Raw genomic sequence first — 13,834 nt, 5'->3', positions numbered from 1 at the left:
GCGAACAGTAGCTTATTTACACATCCAGCAGACACAGAGCAACATTGCCAGGAAGTGTTTCTGGCAAACTGACAAATTTAAGTCATGATGTGTGTATAACTACTCTCCTTTAACTGTGTCTTTCTGCCAGTTTGTGTTGGGCAGGTAGCATACAGAATTTATAAGAGTTTTTTTCTAATGGAAAAGGCTGCCTGCTGCAGCCGGAGACAAGGTTGATAAAAGCTGTGAAAGTAACCCAGACAGTCAAGTTGCAGGCTGTAAAACCAAAACCACGATCTGAAACTCACAAAAATGCTCTTTAAAGCTGAGGAGAATCACAGAGTCTTATAATATTTCTCTGTTTGTTCATGATTACATGCAACCCCTCTCACATTATAATATAGAAATATTGATAAATGCAGATATTAATTAATAGAGTGTTATATGCTTGTTATAATTACTTTGAACAAGCTTCAACAGAAATATTCTCAATGTTCAGGCCAGAATTAAGCTGCCCAGTGTCATTCATCTCCTTCTGTCTTGCTACTTTATCCTTTTTCCTCCCTATTCCCATCTCTAATTTCTCTCTCCTCTTCATGGCTTCCCTCTTCTCTCCCTCCCTATGTCTTGACAAGTTTGTGGATGGGGAATGGGCTCTGGATGAGCCCCAGTTTGTTCTGGCCACCTTTCTGGATGTGACGGCTCTGGAGTGCCAGCTGCCTCTGGAGAGCAGTCAGACTCCCGCAGATGTGGACCTGGAAACAGTCACAAACAGACCACTGGCCCGCTGGCAGATCAAAGTCAGTCATGTCTCAAGTTATTTCTGCACTGCACACTGGTGAATGTGTCATAAATGAGTACTCAAGAATATCAAAATCAAAGCTCTATTCTTCCTTTTTAAAGATATTTGAATGATCTCAGGACACATTTAATCTGTACTGTAGTAATGAAAAGTAGACAGATGCAAAAGATTTGGATTTGTTATAATTTGCTGGCTGCTGCTTGTGTTAAAGCTCCACAGACTGCAGCTGAAAGTTTTCTCCTGTTTTGACTTGGTTTAGGAGTAAAATGGACCCAGCAGTGAGAAACTGGAAAATGGTTAGTTTATCTGACTGCCAATGAAAGAGTGCAGGGATACTTTTTCACAACAGTCAGATTTGATTAACATGACAACATTTATCACTGAGTTTAGCTTTTCCAACACTGCAGATACTGTCAGGTTGTACGGCGTAGTGTATTAAAATATTTGAGTTGTTGAAAATGACCCCACTGCTATGAGTTTATTTATGTTCCCAGTGGTCCACTGTAATCACAGTTCTGCTGATGGCAGGTTTCCAATGATGGCTACAGCTACAGTAACGCCAAGATACTGACTCTGTATGATGGAGCCTGCCAGATCTGCAGCCTCAACACTGAAGTCCTCTGCACCCTGAGGGTAAGGACATTTTGATGATGGTTTAAATTTAGCATATGGATCAAAAAGTAGAAATATCTCCACAGATTTTCATCCTCTAACTGTGACACACTTAGCCCCCATCACCACACCTCCCGAGGTTCATAGGGGTCTGCATCAGGTTGTACAGATCTATTTCCACTTGAGCTGGGTACATTTGGTGTTTACAACATGGAAATGTAGAATGTATATCCTTCAGCAATGTTCAGAGCCAGTGCTGATTTTAGACTAGATGGTGCCCCTGGACAGATCTGTGCCAACTGTGCATAAATTACACAAAATGTGCGACTGCATGTGTAACCTGCTGTTGATGTTGACTACGACAGGTATTTAATCTGCTGAAAATAAAAGAAATAGCTATAAATGTAACTCAGCATAGACTCCACCTTAAAGGCAATAAGATGTATATTTAAACCTGCACTTTAATGTGTTCAAATATATGTAAAAAAAAGTCAGAGTTTATGAGTCAAAACTAAAAAAAATAAACTTTTTTTGTTATAACAGGTGGTCTGAGTAGGTTGAAATACAAGTTTTAAATCAACTACTGATGACATGGAGGTTGCGAGCTACAATCTGCATGTATGACTGCATTTAAAAACATTTTTATTTATCTATTTCCCCGGCAACCTGTGAATTTTTTCTGATAGTGCCTTCATGTTCAGAACTCTAGCCTTGAATTACTTGGTGAATTATAGGGTCAACAAGAAATGAGCTGAAATCAAGCGTGTGCCTCATCAGTTCCTGTAGAAATAACATTCAAACAGTGTGTAGGCAGTGCTTATTACACACCATCATCATTTAAACAGATCATTTCAGCAGTAACTGTTAAACTGTCATTTAATAATTGTAATGTGGTGAGTATTAGAAGTTCTGTATTTTAATGACAGCTGTTCTGTTGTGTGAAAATGTTTTTATTTTGTTTTGTTCTGCAAGAGAAAAGACTGAATATTCATCATGCAGCTGTTAATAGTAAAAGTCCAACTCAGTGCTGCTGAATGCGTGAGGCATCTTTAAACACAGGAAACAATCAGACCAAACATACAGACTTTGTTGGAGTGTTTTAACAAAACCGGCCTTGTTGCCGTGCTCTGTGTGTGTGTTTCATGAACCTGTGTGGCTCTCTGAGGCGGGTCTTGGATAAGTGGCCACCAGACGTGTTTTGTGTTACGAAGTGCAGTTTGTTTTCACAGAGAAATAAACACTGAACATTTATATTTTTTTGATATTTATTGCCTTTCCCTCCCAGGAGAAAACCTGCAACATTGACGGCCTGTGTTACAGTGAGGGGGAGTCCAATCCCAGCATCCCTTGCCTCACATGCCGCCCTGACTCCTCCAGACACACATGGTCCATAGCAGAGAGTATGTGCACAGAAATGTCAGTGTTTCTAATCTGGTCTGCCTCACAGATCGTTCATGTTCTCGTAAACAGCGCAGAGTCATTCTGATTGATCCCACACATGACGTTTTTCCACGTGTCACAGCAGCTCTGTGCAGATTGGAGCCACTGATGTTGTTTCAGTCATACAGAGGATAATTTACCTCATTGTTTCACTTTCTGACCAACTTCTTCAGATCGAAGTAGGTCAGAATGTGTGCTATGTTCAGAGGAAATGACAAAATATATAACAGTAACTCAACTGGAGTTAAATCACTGAACTAAAGGATAATGATGACAAGAAGGTGTATTGATTATTGACTGGGCTGATTCAATCATGCATGCATTCTCTCAATTAAAGGGGAAAACCTGACCACTACTGGAGTTTGTTGGCATATATGATATTTTGCCTGTTTTTTTAAATATACAAACATGTAGCAAAAGCCTTTTTATGACCTGCAATTTGGTTAGAAAACTGTTTTTGACAAAGAAATGTAATGAGCATGATATTTTACAGGATGACCAGTAAACATATAAATGTGAGAGGAAGTTAAATTAGTTTCAATAACTGGTGAGGTAGTGGTTCAAGACACATACTGTGATCACAATAACCCTCGTTTGATTCAAGCTGGAGCCATTCTGCTGGAGCTCTGGAATAAACGCCCCAAAAAGTAGTACAAATAAAAATCATAAACAGAAAAATATAAATATATATTAAAGTTAATTTTCAACTCAAATATATGAAAATTCTGCTAATCTGGCATAAAAAAATAAAGCTATTGCAGAAAATCAAAATTATAATAAGCAACAAATCAAGTAATGTGTGTTGCAGGTGAGGCTGCATTATGAAAATTATTTTTTAATGGTTTATTAAAAATGGCCTGTCACCAAATTCATCTCTATGACCTGAACTCTTTTTATTTCCAGCACTGCAAAATCTTCTTATCAGCCTTTTAATACACCAGTAGAGACATTTCTGTGATAAACTAGAATTAGATGATAATTTCCACCTGAGTAAAGAGAAGTGCTCTATCAAAATGAACCCAAATGTAAAAAAAGCTTGTAACACAAATTGGGACTGCCTAATTCATTATATATTAATTAATTATTCTGCTGTGTATTTTACTAAATTGTCGACATTTTGTTGTGGCAAGATTCTGATTTATGTTCAATGACCTCATTTCAACCACAGTTTTCAACAAAAATCAACAAAACAAAATCAAAATTTTAGATTTTTAGATTTAAATTTAAGGTAGTTTTACGTATTTTAGTTTTAAATTTGCTCCCACTTTCTCATTTCCACCCGTTCATCCAGTCTTTCACTCACCACAAATTGACTCACTTACAGATTTATTGAGTCACTTACTGTACTTTTCCCCCCTCGTTTGTATTTCCCATCAGAGAACGAGCCTCCGGTGGTGCAGTCGTTGCCGTTTCATCTCCGATCCTTTCAGGAAGAGATCTTCATCTACCAGCTACAAGCCTGGGACCCCGAGGGCTCGGCGGTGCTCTTCACTCTGGTATCAGGTCCTGAAGGTGCGTCTCTGTCTCCGGCCGGTCTTCTGATCTGGAAGGCCACAGCCGAAGCCGCTGACACGCACACTTTCCAGTTTACTGTGATGGACGACTGTAACGCTGAGACTAGAGCTTCTGTGCAGGTAAGACTTTTACTTTTGTGTGTCATGTTGTGAGCAGAACAGTCTTTACATAACAAAGTTTCCATTCTTACTGAGTAGGAACTGCTGTTTGTTTAAGAAGCAGAACAAAAGCAGAACAATAGCTAATCAGTTCAATATAACCAAAAAATAAGCCATCATTATTAAAGTGGAAACTTCCTTGCCTGCTTTGGCCTTTGGATCTCAAAGTCTTTCTTATTCCTCCCACTAGAGGGGGCCAATGATATGTAGTTTTCTGCTAAAGAACATTTTCTGTCACAACTCTATAAAACACACTAATCTTATGCAGGCTTTGAATATATATATATATATATATATATATATATATATAATGCAGATCCACATGCCTGATTTTGCAGTGCACAAAATAAAGAGGGACTGTGGCTCAGTTACAAAACATTCAAACTGATTGCAGATGGTGGCGAGACAGCTCCAGGATAAACTCAGAAAACAAAAATCAAGGATTTTGTCTTTAGGAAAACATTTTCCTTCCACTTAATATTAAAGTCACACTATGATTCGCGTGTATAATTGTGCACACATGCTGTTCTGATATCAGATGAGTCAGTTTTTAAAAAGCTTTTAAAGACCCACTTATACATACTTGCATTTGAGTAGCAGTTTTATAATGTCTACTCAAATGTTTTTATGTTGTTCTTTTTGTATTTTGTCTTATTTCTATATGTTTACCAGTTGTTAAAATCCATGTTTTTTATTGTATTTTCTGTGTATGTTGCTTTTTAAATTTGTACTCAACTTACTTATTATTTTTTTATTTCTCTGTGTTTACTTGCTATCTGATTTCTCTATGTTGAAATATGAATACTGAAATTTGCACTTATATTCTGTGTTTTTATAGAAGCACTTTAGGCTCTATAGAAATAAACTTTACTTACTTACTTACGGCCCATCTTGTATAATTCTCTCTTAGTACAAAATGTTCATAAGGATTGATTTCTTGTATACTAAATGCAAAAACAACATGCCATGAAAACTGGTATACAATTCATACTGTATGCTAGTAATATGTAGGAGTAGTAAGCAGAAAAACTTTGTACAATTGGACAAATTCTAAACTCTTCCACAGATTCAACCCTCTTTATTTCACCAATAGTAAATGATAAACTTGAGGTACGATTTTTTTTTCATGTAGTGTCTTTTTAGCAGCATGAACATTTCCAGAGACATGAAATCCACTCATCTAATCAAACCTTGTTTTCAGGTCACAAACTTGGGTCAAAATAATGAATCAGAATAAATCTGTGCAGATGAGACAGTCTTTTCTGTTTTCCTGCAGGTGTCTGTGTATTCCTGTGATTGTCTGAATGGAGCTTCTTGTGTAACCAACACCAACCGCCCTGCTGGCAGCGGAGAATACATCTGTGTGTGTCTGGATGGATTTAAAGGCGAAAGGTGTGAAGCGGACATCGACGACTGTAAACCCAACCCTTGCAGACTGGGCCGCTGTATCGACGGCCCCAACTCCTTCTCCTGTATCTGCCCACCAGGAATGACAGGTAGGGATAAAACCTGCGGATCTGTTTCCCCTCCAGACAACCGCAGTAAAAGGTTTTGATTTTTAGTAACGAGCATTAAAGAGCTTTACCTGCCAGATGGAGGTGGATGAGTTTGAAAGACGCAGCGGGAAGAAATCAGGGAGGGAAAAAGAAGACACAGTCACAGTGATGATATAGTGAGAAAGCAAAAGTGAAATCCACTCGGCTGGAGTAAAATTAACTTTGAGTTCTGTCGGACAAACATGATGTAACGAGTTGGATTAAGGACAAACTTGGCGATGTCAGTTTAAGGAAATGGATTGAGCATAATTTGACACACGCAAACAACTGAAGAAAGCATCTGAAATATCTGAGTTAGATGGTTCTAGTAAACGACGCTGTTGATAAGGGTGCAAGTGGATTTAAAGAATATAACAGAGTTGTTGGCTGTCATATAATGAGCAGGATGAGTGATGGAGAAAAGTGTGAAATAAGATCTGTTATGTGGTGCATTTTGAATCAGAAACTCTGCCTTATAAAGTATTTTTAGGTTATATCAGTTATCCAGTAAAGACCTTTTATTCCCAAACCCATTCCTGTTGGAAATTTGGAAACAGTTCACCGGTGTGTAGACATGATTTGGGGATATATGGCAAATGTGGTGATGAAAGGTACAGCAGAAGAAACTGTGGAAAAGAACCAAAGTGTAAACAGAGTGGCGGCAGTCATTAGGATCAGGTCCAAGAGAAGACTGAGCCATTAGGAAGTAGTTATGAATAGAAAGATTCAAGAAGTCAGAGTGAAGAAATCAGGTAGGAAGCATGATGAATATTGTTTTTGTATGGAAAAGATTAAGTTCTTAGTATTTCTGCTTTTGGTGATTAATTGTGCTGCTGATGGAGAGAAAGGAAATCTGAGATAATAGAGATAATTGTTGATGACATGAGAAATGTTTTTGGATGTTAGGGGAAATTACTGGAGAGGAAGAACTGGGGCTGTTAAGAGAGGCTTTCAGGCCCTCTCTGAGCCAAAAGTAAGAGGTTATATAAAGAATGGGGTGAGGGTTGAGGAAGAACTTTGTTTAAAATTGTATTTTTTTTAATATATAATAATTAAGATTATATAGGGGAATTCAGTTGTATTTTCAATCCAGTAGAAGGCAGTAAATGCAACATTTTGGATGCAAACCACCCTTTAAAAACCAAAGAAGAAGAAGGAGAAGAAGAAGAAGAAGAAGAAGAAGAAGAAGAAGAAGAAGAAGAAGAAGAAGAAGAAGAAGAAGAAGGAGGAGGAGGAGGAGGAGGAGGTGCTTTGCTTCAGAGGAATTATATTTGAAGTTGTCATCATTTATATCAGCTTTACTACATTTTACTCATCAAGTTCAGTCCTGAGAAAAGCAGACGTTCCTGCCAGAGAATGTTTTACAAAGTTTGTTTAAGTCATGAAAGTCGCTTATTTTTCAGGTAAAATGAAGTTTTGGCCCAGACTGTCTGTTGAAAACAACCATTTTAAATCTGACATTATTGTCTGGTTCAGCTTTGATCTTTTATACTGGAATGATTTATTATAACTGAACTTTCAAACTGGTTTTACTTCCAAATACAGTAAATGCTTTGGATTACTGGGTTTTTTTTTTTTAATGTGTTTTTTTTTTTTATTCTTGCTGTCTGTGTCATATTGGACTGTGTTGTTTAGCAGAGGCCACATGTGTCATCCTCAGATCACTGTTATCTTAAATGGAAAAAATGATGTTAAATAATATGAGAATAGGTTCAGAGTAAACTACATTTTCTTCTTTCTTCTTCTAGTTTTGAAAGTCAAAAATGCAATCAACCTGAAATTGCTGTTATTTCCGATGGTTTTCTATATTGTATGTATATTACGTTCATGTGCATTCAAAGGCATCTCAGCTGTCCTTATTGTCTTGTTTAATTTGTAATATGTTAAACGTTGGCTTATAGTTGTTGTGTAAGTTGTGCAGTGTCTCCGCATCACATCATCTGGTGTTTCATGTGTTTTCAGGCCACACGTGTCGAGAAGATATCGATGAGTGCGTCTCCCAGCCTTGTTTCCCTGCCGTCGGCTGTAACAACACGCTGGGCTCTTTCATCTGTGGAGTCTGTCCACAAGGATACAGCGGTGATGGGAAGAACTGCATTCGTAAGACCCCTCTCTCACATTCCATCTTAAAAATGGAGTGTTGTTTGTTTAATAATGTTCATCTACTGCTACTTGAGCTTTATAGGCAGCAAGTGCATCTTGAAGATTTGTTAATTCCTTGGATTATTTCTAAAGTTGTACATCTATTTAGTTCTTTCTCTGGGATTCATGCATTCATACATCATTAAAGATATTTCCATCATCCTCATCCCTTTGTTTCCAAGGTAACCAAGATTCTCCGGTCAAACTGGTGACCACACCTGTGAGAGTGCCGCAGGTGCCATTGAGACCCAAACCCCCCGGTGGCTCGTCTCTGTGCAGCAGACAGCCATGTCACCCGGGGGTTCAGTGTTTTGAGAGCACACACGTGTCCACGGGCTTCGTCTGTGGGCCTTGTCCTCCCGGTCTCCATGGAAACGGGTGGATTTGCACAGCAGCAGGTGAGAGTGAAGCAGTTTGTTCAATTCAAAAAGTGGTGCTGGTTTGATGGACAGTAGTGACCATGTTTTATACTTTGTAGGTTTGAGTGAGGAATATTTATGAAGGAAAGACCTATTTGAAAACCCACATGTACATTCAAAGTATATCCTATTTAGACACGTCAATTATCATATATAAAAAGTAAAAAGGTAAAAAGTTCAGTATCGCCTGTTGTTATATCATTTTTGGACAGTTTGGACTTTCTGACACACAGAATGGGAAAGTGTGTCCAGACTTCTGACTGGCACTGTCCATGTTTATTGTATTTAACAGATTCACAAATTAGATTTAGTGCACAGTATTATCAAAATTCTTACTTTTTTGTTGAATAGCATTTTTATGACACAGTATGCTTTATGATGAACTTTTATTGTAAATAAAACATTATTGTAAATATTTCTCTGTCTTATAGTTAGAGCTGGGTTTAGTTTGAAAAAATTACAATATCAGTACCCTTAAAGTGATATGGACAATACTCAATACTACTATGTTATACAATAGTACTTCATTCAATACTTCTTTTTATTTATTTTATTTTTCCATCATGATTTTTACACAAACACATTTCAAAATATCTCATACATAATTTTAAATAACTGCACAAAACTTTAAAATGAAGTATTATCACCACAGACTGTAAGGGTTGTAGCTGCTGTGATAGAGGGATGGTTGCACGTTGCATTAATCGAAAAATGCTTGTGGTGATTGGCTGCAGGTTTATCCATTCAAATAGTCATTTTTTTCTAGATCTGGGTACAAAAATGATTGAATGCAGGTGTTGTTTGACTGGAGAAGTTCTGATACTACCGATGCACTGGGTTATTTCAGTCAATACTGTATAATATAAATATTTATTACTTATTACTTATACATATTGTACTGTTTCCCAGCCCAGCCCCTACTGTATATGATTTTTAAAAAATCTAAATAAATAAATAAAATAATTGTTATTGCTGCTTGGTACGAACATGTTGTTGTTGGTGTTGTCCCTGCACACAGAAACTTAAGAGTTGAATGTTTACAACCAAAGCTGTATTTCTGTTATTTTTTTAAGTCATATCCTCTAACTTCCAGTGTTTTACAGGTCAGGGGACAGTCGGCTATGGAGCAGACGGCAATATTCATATCAACAAATTAGATTCCAGCAAGGAAACGATTCCTACTTCCTCTTCCTCCTCTTCATCGCCGTCTCCCAGCTCACCCAGACGCCCCCCTGACAGGAGGACAAAACCAGAAGCCGACACCAGGAGAGTTTATTCCACTGTGAAGAAGACCCCCCAGAATCGAACCGCAACCGGAGTCTTCCCCCCGACCTTCCACCGAGGTCAGCCCACTGGGGTTGAGCAGACCCCCGGCCTCACCCCCGGGGTCAACTGGGGGTTACCGTCCCACCAAGTGACCTGTGCTGACTCTCCCTGCTTCCCCGGTGTCCCCTGTGAGCCCACCGTCAGCGGATCCTTCAGGTGTGGACGCTGCCCGTACGGTTACACTGGAGATGGAGTCACATGTAAAGGTAATGAGTCTTATAATATGAATCCCCCTGAAGGACAGACATCTATACAATGAGATGTATTTACACTCAGGCCCAAAGGAAAAATACATTAAAACACTAAATGATCCAATTCAAATTATTATGCCATTCATTCAGTATGTAAAATGTCTGGGAGGCTGCACATTAGTACCAGATGTGTAAATGATATGAAGGTCCCATCATTTTTGTCAGCATAATATTATTTGTAAGTAATGCTATTTTGATCATGATTGTTCCCATTTCACACTTGCAAACACTAACATTTTAAAATTGTGTAAATAATATCAAACAATATCAAATATAAATGATTTAGTGACACAAAGGGGAAATGTTTAAAATGAGATTGCAGTACACTTCAGGGTAATTTGTACAAATACAAATATACATAAGTTTTGGCAAATAAAATACCTATTTTTATAATAATTCACAGTTTAAGATAACTGAGTGTCTCTAAAGTAGAAAGGAGATATTGTGCCTTTTGCAGTGGAATAAATTACACAGACATACCTGACGTAGCTGTACTAGGCTCTCTTTTCAAGGACTTGTTTGCAGCTCTGCTTTATTTACATCTCTATCATTATCAAATAGTGCATTGATTTTTTTTGGGATTTTTTTTGTTACAATTAATCAGTTTATTATTTGGTATTTAAATAACTTTTGAAAGGACTTTCTTCCATATATAAATGAAAAGCTGCAAACTGTTAAAAAATACCTCCAAGCATGTTGATGGCTTTAGGCAAAGACATCAGGACGTACTCTAACCACCAAACGTTTGGTATCTTTATTGCAAGATAAATATTTTATTATTTAGTCTTTGATTAATACTTTGTGGACAGACTGACTTGAGTGGATTGGCTAATTGTTTTGGGCGTGTCCTCATGTCCTAATGGTTAGATTTTTGTTGTTATTTGTTTCAGCTGTGTGCAGGTATCAGTGTGGGAGGAACATGGAGTGCTCTCTGCCCAACACCTGCACCTGTAAGGAAGGCTACACCGGGTACAATTGTCACATAGGTGAGAGAGACCCCCCCCCCCCCCCCCCCCCCCCCTTTTTATGAAATAATACCACTCTTCAAAGAAACGTTTTTTTGCACTCTGTCATGACTCATTACAGTTAAATCACTTGTGAAAATGTGTGAAACTTTAGAGCAGTGATTGATTTTTGCTTTAATTCTCTCTCAGCCGTGTGTCGACCTGACTGCAAGAACCAGGGAAAATGTGTGAAACCTAATGTGTGTGAATGTCCTGCCGGCTACGGTGGGCCCACCTGTGAGGAAGGTAACCTGAACTCATATTCATAGCAGTTTAACATGCTGAAACACACACACGCATTGCTTCACATAATACTGACGAGTAGCTTTTTGTTCTTTACAACCCTGTGTCCGTGTGTAGCGAGCTGCAAGCCTCCCTGTCAGCATGGAGGAACCTGTCTGGCCAGAAACCTGTGTACCTGCCCCTATGGCTACGTGGGACCCAGATGTGAAATCAGTGAGATGCTATTTAATTACTTATTTAACAAGAAATACATTCATTTACTATCTTGCCCAGAGTTAGATACGAGATTAATCCCACTGTCATGTCTGTATGCTCCCCCCCCCCCCCCTTACACCTCATTAGTTTAGCTTAGCATAAACACTGGAGGGAATCAAGAAGCAGGAAGACTTTTAAATCTAAATAGGTTGAATTTAAAAGGGTTCTGGTTGGCGTATTGATATATATATATAAAAAAACCCAGTTTACTATCATATTACACATATTGTACAAATACCATATTGTGCTTTCCAGAATCTCAGAAATGAATTAGATTAGAAATGAATTGAATTGAGGATGAATGCTGTATAAATTGACAGAGACATAATATTTAGATACATCATGTTGTACTTGTACCTTTAATGAAAAACACTGTGCTCTACTTCCTTAACTGTAATGTTCTATTCTTTGATAGATGACATTAAAAAAGTAGATAACTGAAGGCAAAAAAAAAACACTCTCACAGTGATACCTGAACTCAGATGAGCATATCAAGGAGGGCAAGACGATGCAAGAATGATGAATTTTTGCACAATAATCATTGTATCTGTCTCAGTGGTGTGTAACAGGCACTGTGAAAATGGAGGTGAGTGTGTTTCTCCTGATGTCTGCAAATGCAAACCTGGCTGGTACGGACCGACATGTAACTCAGGTACAAAATGACATCTGTAACCAACTGTACATTTATTCTGCAGCTGCAAAGTGTTTCCATTTCAAACATGTAACACAGATCTAGCTTTTCACAGCGAGTGCCTTTAACCACAAAACAATTGGATCTGAATGCATTTGAACTCTCAGACTGGAACTTACTGGAGTAGATCTTACATTATTCTCTGACAGTAAAACATACAGACTGTAGATTCAAAAGACACATTTTGAAATCCAAATATTGAATATATGGTCTCTAAATTTGGTTATTTGTTCCCTCTGCAGCTGTCTGTACCCCTGTCTGTCTGAATGGAGGAACGTGCATAAAGCCAGACATCTGTGCTTGTCCCAGTGGCTTCTATGGCTCTCAGTGTCAAATCGGTAAGATGGTGATGAATACATAAATAAATAAATACCACAATGAAGCATATGTTTTACTGCTCTGCTGCTCCACCTCTGAGAGACATTGTGAAAAAGAAACCTGAACCTTTGAGATGGTTCTTTAATACACAAATGTCTGTGCTAAATTTCATGGCAATCCATCTAGTAGATAAATCAGTTTCAACCAAAGTGACTGGACCAAAATTTGCCAAATGTATACTACTTTAGTGGAAACATCAGCACTTTTAATACAAAACTTTCTGCATACTTACTCTGCTCCTTTTGAAAGAAACATGCCATCGATTGTAGCTGTAGGGAGATAAATTTTACTTGTATAATATAATATGGTGATTATTCATTATCGCTGCAGGCAGACTTGTTTCACTTCCCCTTCACACAGAGAGGTCAGAGGTCAGGGTCAGCCACAGAGACCCAGACCCACCTAAGGGGCCTTTCTTCCTACTGAATACATCAGCTTGTTGTTTAGGAGAGTATGGCTGAGAGATGTGAGGCTCTTTATTGCAGCCATTGTTTTAGACCCTATTGTTTGAACAAAAATGTTCAGTTTAACTTTTAGACGTTGACATAATTATGCAGTTGGAGATGATATTTCCTAATGCTAAATATATCTGATTTAAATTTCTATCAGCTGTGTGTACAGTGCTTCATGATATCCTCACAGCTGAGTATTGTTGTGTGTTTCAGCTGTTTGCAGTCCTCCTTGTAAGAATGGAGGTCAGTGCATGAGAAACAATGTGTGTTCCTGCCCTGAAGGCTACACAGGAAAGAGATGTCAAAAGAGTAAGTTTTACTAACAACACCGTCTGCATATTTGAATGCAGCCTTATTTAAAGTAATTGTTGCCATTGGCAGCTCACAATTAGAAATATGTTGGAGGGCGAAAATCTGGTGATTGAATGTGTAAATGTGTTCCAGGTGTGTGTGAGCCGATGTGCATGAACAAAGGCAAGTGTGTGGGACCCAACACGTGCTCCTGTGCGTCAGGATGGAGAGGGAAGAGGTGTAACATACGTGAGTGACTCCATGCTTTATTCATACACACCAAATATAAGAAATATGTAGGTTAGGTTAATTTTAGCCTGGTTCCAGACATCTACAGTCTA

General features: G+C 38.2%; 1 protein-coding gene across 1 annotated transcript in view; it reads left to right on the top strand.

Moving 5' to 3' along the window:
• The window catches only part of vwde (von Willebrand factor D and EGF domains), a 33,641-nt gene that overhangs the window by 17,803 nt on the left and 2,004 nt on the right, over window positions 1-13,834 (top strand). The window contains exons 14-28 of the mRNA XM_062422586.1: window positions 615-779; window positions 1,310-1,414; window positions 2,679-2,793; window positions 4,211-4,467; window positions 5,783-6,002; window positions 8,004-8,178; window positions 8,409-8,595; window positions 9,696-10,134; window positions 11,070-11,165; window positions 11,334-11,429; window positions 11,544-11,639; window positions 12,238-12,333; window positions 12,615-12,710; window positions 13,416-13,511; window positions 13,647-13,742. Of these exons, the coding sequence (XP_062278570.1) occupies window positions 615-779; window positions 1,310-1,414; window positions 2,679-2,793; window positions 4,211-4,467; window positions 5,783-6,002; window positions 8,004-8,178; window positions 8,409-8,595; window positions 9,696-10,134; window positions 11,070-11,165; window positions 11,334-11,429; window positions 11,544-11,639; window positions 12,238-12,333; window positions 12,615-12,710; window positions 13,416-13,511; window positions 13,647-13,742 (2,335 nt within the window). The remainder of the gene's footprint in view (window positions 1-614; window positions 780-1,309; window positions 1,415-2,678; window positions 2,794-4,210; window positions 4,468-5,782; window positions 6,003-8,003; window positions 8,179-8,408; window positions 8,596-9,695; window positions 10,135-11,069; window positions 11,166-11,333; window positions 11,430-11,543; window positions 11,640-12,237; window positions 12,334-12,614; window positions 12,711-13,415; window positions 13,512-13,646; window positions 13,743-13,834) is intronic.

Source organism: Scomber scombrus, chromosome 7, assembly GCF_963691925.1.
Source record: "Scomber scombrus chromosome 7, fScoSco1.1, whole genome shotgun sequence".
NCBI classification, from domain to species: Eukaryota; Metazoa; Chordata; class Actinopteri; order Scombriformes; family Scombridae; genus Scomber; species Scomber scombrus.
This window is presented reverse-complemented; position numbering and strand designations above follow the sequence as displayed.